General features: G+C 47.2%; 1 protein-coding gene across 1 annotated transcript; it reads left to right on the top strand.

The window, feature by feature from the left end:
• The first annotated feature begins 542 nt into the window (after window positions 1–542).
• On the top strand, window positions 543–6276 carry LOC135808978 (uncharacterized). Its single transcript, XM_065322233.1, has 4 exons — window positions 543–1012; window positions 3227–3451; window positions 4271–4384; window positions 5085–6276. The coding sequence occupies exons 2-4, from the start codon at window positions 3245–3247 to the stop codon at window positions 5769–5771; spliced, it is 1008 nt and encodes a 335-aa protein (XP_065178305.1). The 5' UTR covers window positions 543–1012; window positions 3227–3244; the 3' UTR covers window positions 5772–6276.
• Window positions 6277–6465: the final 189 nt, after the last annotated feature.

Below are 6465 nucleotides of genomic sequence, written 5' to 3'. Positions count from 1 at the left end.
GCTCTAACCCGGTGAAAAGGACTGTTGTCACGGATAGTACCACGGCAGACGAATACATCCGAATTCCCTCCACTCCGCTCCAGTCCATTCCCTGCATGCAACTCCAGGCTTGTTCGGTTAGCCCGAAGGTAAATCCGGAAAATGGCGAAGTGCCCAAGATCAAGTGCTACTTGAGCTTACTGGCCTCAGATCGAACGCTTCCTCTAGCTTAGCTAGCAGAGAAGAAAACAATTATTTTTAGATGACAGGGACCTTTAGGATGAACGAGATGACAGCATGGCCCTTGGGATGAGAAACACTCAGACACCATCATGCTGATGGACATAGTTGCGAATGTCCTCTTTGAAGCTGATGGCCAGGGGATCCTGGCTTCACAATCACATCTGCAGCCTTCAGTCTCACTTGCATCCGCCCTGGCACATCATACATGTAGATCTACCAGCAAGAGTCCATAACCCCTGGGGTTATGCCTTATCATGCCTGGACTCTTGATATCAGTCATAGCAGGAAAGATTAGTTCGAACACTGTACTAGTCAGTGGTATATCTACGAGTGTAGGTAGCTAGGTGGAAAGGTCTATCGCCTCAGTATCGGACACATCCAGTCCGTGGTGCTTGCCATCTCAATCATCATGCCGACATGCGTGTTGAAGAGCCAGCTCTTCAAGCAAACAAGGCATGTTACTATTGTTAGGTAACTGCACTGAGTTGATGTGGAAATAGAAAGCTTTAGGCATTTTGCATTCATAGCTGACATAAGGGCCGGCAGCAGACTAGTCACGGCGGATCTTCGGCCGTTCGGGCACCTTGCCAGCCAACCACTGGGTGTCCCCTTCCTGTGCATGTTTGCAGCCATACTGAAAGAGAAAAACAGCGAAGCATCTCGACATTGGTCAGTGCAGCGGATGTCCCAACGGAAGCAGCTGGCAAATTGCCCAAGGAGGGAACTGCCATCACGGTTTTTGGCAGTGAAGTAACGTTAGTTGCGGAGAGCCAGCAACAGCATCACCAAGGTGAGCTCTCTGGGGGCTCCACTAACAGAATCTACTCAGGCGTAGCCATCCTAATGGAAGGGTTCGAAGGGGTTGGCTAGCGAGCTGTGGCGGCGATTCACCCCCTGCAAGCACTCGTGCGGAATGTCCTTTTTTTCGCACCGGTCTGCCGGGCATAGTAGTAGTAGAAATTACTAGTAGTAGATAGTGTGTCCAGTTTCCGACTGTGCAGATCCAGTGAACTCGGATTTGGAACTCCATTCTCGACTCTGATTGTCCTCGTACTCGTAGTGACAGACACAGTCAGTGATATCCTGAGCTGTGGAACTTTTCACGGTGACATAGGATTGATCTGCCTCAAATCGTTTGAGGAAGTGACAATTATGACGTCTTTGTAATCGTTGTCCCGGCTAGGTGGACGCTGCCTTGCTTATGAAGTAATGCTATGGGTAACGCCTTTGACATGACCTGGGAATACGTCAAAACATCAAAAACATCGCCGCAATGTTCCTGAAGCACCCTAGTTAGTTGTCTATTTGCCACGCATTGTGTGTGTGAGAGCTATTCTCAGGAAAGTGCCATTGATTACTCTTGTTCGAGCACTAGCCTTCTAATCGGGTTGGGTTCTGTATACATAATGATAGTGAAGGGTATCAATTTCTCTGAGCTGCATGCATGGTGGCGCAGTGATGGCTGAGGTGACTGGAAGCCATTGAGTTCCGCTCAAGCCTTTCCACTTAATTACATGACATCCAATACTTGATATTCTGCAGGACAGACCTGGGTCAGTGGATGTTGTTGTTGTACAGTCATGTATTTGAACCTCAGTAGGTAAGCTAGAAACCCAGGATACTGTATATTCTCTATTATAAGCACAGGCCTCCATTACTAGCACAGTCTCTAATACTAGCACACTGTGAGCACCTTTCGAAACATTATAAGCACGGTCTCTATTATTAGCACGGTCTTGGTGGAAATCAATGTGGCATGCATGATATCTAGCATGTATTTCTTCTTGCCCTGTATGGATGTATTGGTTGAAAAAATATAAGCACAGTCTCCAATATAAGCGCGGTCTCCAATATAAGCACGGGGTAGAGGGGTGTTGAAAAAATATAAGCACGGCGCTTATAATAGAGAATATACGGTAGTTGAGAGATCATGCAGCGGCAGGCAGTTTTCTAGGCTCCCAGCTGCTGCTATGAAGCAGGTTCATAATTTTCATGTTACACCTCACAGTGACAGGCTAGCTATACAGTCATGTAGTTTTACCATAGATAACCATACTCTTCTTCAAAGTTGCATCATACGACTTGGATTGTACTTGTATTAGAACATTCTGTGAACAAGGAATAATAATAGGGCAGAGTGGTGGAATGTGGGGAATGTTGACATGAACATAAGATTTTAGAAACTTTCTTTCTTTGGATCAAACAGATGATGAAATCCTTTCAACCCTGCTGTTACAAGCCGGGGGGGGGGGGGTGACCTTGAAACAAGAGTACATGTACCAGGGGCGTAGCACCCGCTACGACTGGTACGACCATGGCGTACCACTTTTCGAAAAGTGTCCGTCCGGAACGTGCAAAACCGTAATGAAAAAAATCAGGATCCATCGATGCATAATATATGCGCATCAGACTTTGACCTTTTTTCTAGACTCGTACTCGTAGATCTGTTATGCATCTGCAGTCGTACTGAGTACTGTACTCGACTCGACTGCACTCTGCGCCAGAAGTGTGCCAGAAGTTCCCAGAACGCAGGATTTTGTGTCCTTTTTACAAAATTTTCCCGGGGGAGGTCCCCGCACCCCCCTCCAACACGGCCTTCGGCCGCACCGACCTTCGGTCGTACCACTTCCAAACCCCTCCTACGCCCCTGTGTACAGAACATTCTTTTTCTGCTGTTTTATACAGTCTTGATGAGACAACATGCTTTTTCTACTGCCCATCATGGGTGGCTTTCAAAAATGCCGAACATGAGGTGCAGAAGAAGCATGCAGACACCAACCGTGACAGCATTGCCATTGGTGAGGTTTGGAGAGCTCTACCAATCCAGGGTTTCGGCTTCATAGCCAACCATACGTGCCATGGAAAGACCTGAGTGTTATGTACTCTGGATGGCATGCAACTTTATGATTTGTCGGGAAAACATCCTTGTTCCTGCTTTGGCGTTATCATATTGAACTTGATTCAATATCTATGTCATACTTTTTTCTGCCGTATCCTTGAACAGGAAGGAGTTCTCAGAACGATGGCCTTTCTCAGAACACTTGCAATATTGCTGCTCCTCATCGTTCTTCTACAAGTAACATGTGGGCAAAAAAACAACAAAAAAAGGAGAAAACCCAAGACCAGTCTCAATGATGATGACACCGATGATCTAGGCACCACTGGCAAAGTAAAGAGGAGGCGGAGAAATCGCCAGGTTATCGTTTACGATGGTGAAGAGGCGGACGCGGTAAGTTTAGTGGAGACCATGGGAGTACTTTCATTCCCCTGTAGCTTGTCGGACTACCCGGCGAAGAACACCTAGAGAATTTCATTGAATGCCAGAGTAATCCCAATAAATGGAGTGAAGACAATGTTGAAAGATCTTGGCTTAGATGTCGACTACACCTTACGGACACACACGCACAAGCACACACGCACACACACGCATGCACGCACACACACACGCATGCACGCACGCACACACACGCATGCACACACACAAACACACACACACACACACATCAGCAGACCACGATCGCAGTACTGTCGGGCGCCCAAGGACAGAGCAGCAAAGAATGAACGGTCTAGAATGTCACCAAACACAGGTTACCAATGTCACAGTATACACGATTACTCCACTGCCCATAGACTGAAGTACATGAACATTATAACTGTCTAGGCTACGAGGCTGAACCCCAGTTCTTCGATGACCGACGGTACTGTAGAGATGATCAGGACATGCGTGAGCGCACAGTGTGACAATGGTACCATCACTCTTTTCTCAAAATTCGGTTTTCACTGGCTTAATTTTGGTTCGGCTAAAACAGCGAAATATGCCAAACGCTAGGCTTAACAAGGTTAAAAGGTCCTGTCTGAGGTATTTTCATGCATGATGCAGATGTCTTGTGGCTTGTTTCTCAAACTTGAAAAAGGTGAATGCACCTCTTTTACCTCCATGTGGGAGCGCAGGTAGAGAGATTATGTAACTGCCACTTCTGTCCTTGCTATTAGAAAATGACATTGACACGGCCCTGTTGTCCTCTCTTGCCCATAATCTGTGTTGTAGACATGTGAGGATTGCCTCTGCTTAGTTCACTACACACTGGTGTGTCCAAAGTGCGCGCCTCAGCTGGATCTGCTGGTGCCATGTGGTACCACTGTCATGGACCTAATGATGAAGGTAAGCGTGTGTAGGTGGTCGACTAGTGATTGGCTCATGAATCACATGATCCATGTGTGTTTCACTGTGTTGAGCATGGACTGGTCTTGAGATCATACTCCAACATGAAAGCATGCAGGTTCTGGCCATGTACTTAGTGATAGTACTAGTACTCGTCACTACTGTATAGATAGGCAAGCTTACTCTGGGTATACCTGGTATACTGGTCGGAACCCAAAATGATACAGGCGAATACTACCTGTACCAGTTTTGAACAAATTTGAATATTTAGATCCTAGTGTTCATAGCAAGTAATGCTAACTCTGCCGTGAATATACGCAATTTTGCCAAAGTACACCCCCTTGCTCTGGTCCTGGTTCTGTTTTCATGAACAGCGCAGAGTACATCGGTAACAGGGGCGGATCCAGAGATCTCTACAGGGGTTCCAGTTTAGCCGAAACTGAATACTGTAGCTGATACATGTACATATACACGCATCTGGTTTCCAGTAGTACGTTCTCGAAATTGGGGTTCCGCAGAAGAACCCCCCCCCCCCCTTGGATCCGCCCCTGGGTAAAACAAGGATGGGACACAGACACTCGTTGACGAAGTGTACTAAACACCTGTTGTGTTGCAGCAGCAGACTTGCTATCCACCCTTCTTTGTCGCTTATTGCAGAACTTGAGGTGTTTGTTGTGTATATCTGTTCTTGTCTCTGCAGGCGGCAAATGTGTATGACAGCAAAAATCCGAACATTGATCCATCCAACAACCCGTACTCATTCACGACCGAGTACAGGGGCAAAGGGGGTCAATCCGTGGTGGGTCTGAATGGCATCATACCAGAGGACCATGAGTGGCAGCTCTTCATCAATAGTCGGTACGTCGGCACGGACATCAAAACAACAGCTGTCCGGCGTGGTGGAGAGTCGGTGACATTTCGCCTTATACCGGTCGAAGTCAAGCGGAGCCTGGAAAGAAATGCACAACGTGACCCAATGGCTATGCTGAAAGATACACAAGTGGAAGAATATGACGAAGCACCAGAACAAGAGTTGGATGTGGAGTCTGCAAATCAACTAGACACTACATCTAGGGAAAATACAGAGGCTGTCTTCGATAACGCAATGGATATAGCCACTGAAAATGAGATAGATGCTGATCTGGATGTGCGATCACCGGACTTATCCTCCGATGAAGACCTCAGCTTGGCAGAACTCAATTCTCTGCAGGAGAAGTTTGAGTCTCTCTGGCCATTTGGCACGGGCAATCTGCGCAGTCCACCATCAGCTTCTCGACAGCAAGTCTGGCATTTGTTTGACCGCATTCTTCAGCAGCTGAAGAAGTGTGCCCAGTATGCCAGTGACCTCCCCAGCGAAGAAACACCACCGCCACCACCACCATCTTAACCTGGACCAGATGCTCCCACACAGAAAATGGACTAGTTTTGCTGGCATGTATTCACTATCCATGTGGACCGATTCAGACCATTAGCTTGCATTTGGCGGCGATTTTGCCCCCTTTGGGCACTTTTATTTTATCACAATCATGATAACGCTATTCACCATAACAACTTCTTGATGACCAGCCACAGCTAGATGATACTAAGAACCTTTGGCTTGATACCCCACTGCCTCAACATTCATGATGCCAAGCTTGCTCTCAGCACTGCTGCTACTCCTGCCTCCACTACTTGACTGCTTTCAAAGTGCAAATACAGTAGCATTTAACAGTAGAAATTACTTCAAGTACTGTCCGGACCTTGTCCGAGTGCTGTGCATACACACATTTCTGCTCCAATATGCAATGCTGCTCAGCGAAGTTCGACTTCAGCAGCCAAACTAGACGCAGCGCTGTGAAAAGTGGCATCATCACGCATGAGCACAGATGTGGAACGCTTGCTTAGTCATGTGATCAGATGTTCTGGAGCAGGATTGTACCTACGTGTACATGCCACACCTTTCTCTGAAAAAAATTCGAGGAGGGTGTCTCGCTGTCACACGCACAACACCTTGAACAACATGCACCTGGGTTGTGTTTGCATGTTGCAGCGTGCAGTACTAGCACTCTGATCATACTTGCACACCAGTAAGCCACACATCA

This window comes from Sycon ciliatum, chromosome 2 (genome assembly GCF_964019385.1).
Source record: "Sycon ciliatum chromosome 2, ocSycCili1.1, whole genome shotgun sequence".
Taxonomy (NCBI): Eukaryota; Metazoa; Porifera; class Calcarea; order Leucosolenida; family Sycettidae; genus Sycon; species Sycon ciliatum.
This window is presented reverse-complemented; position numbering and strand designations above follow the sequence as displayed.

What these genes read in the sequence shown, in the direction of transcription:
- LOC135808978 (XM_065322233.1), top strand. Translation starts at nt 3,245, where the DNA reads ATGGCCTTTCTCAGAACACTTGCAATATTGCTGCTCCTCATCGTTCTT. An exon ending in ATGGTGAAGAGGCGGACGCG is followed by an intron (nt 3,452 to 4,270) that starts GTAAGTTTAGTG and finishes TCTGTGTTGTAG; the next exon opens with ACATGTGAGGATTGCCTCTG. An exon ending in TCATGGACCTAATGATGAAG is followed by an intron (nt 4,385 to 5,084) that starts GTAAGCGTGTGT and finishes TTGTCTCTGCAG; the next exon opens with GCGGCAAATGTGTATGACAG.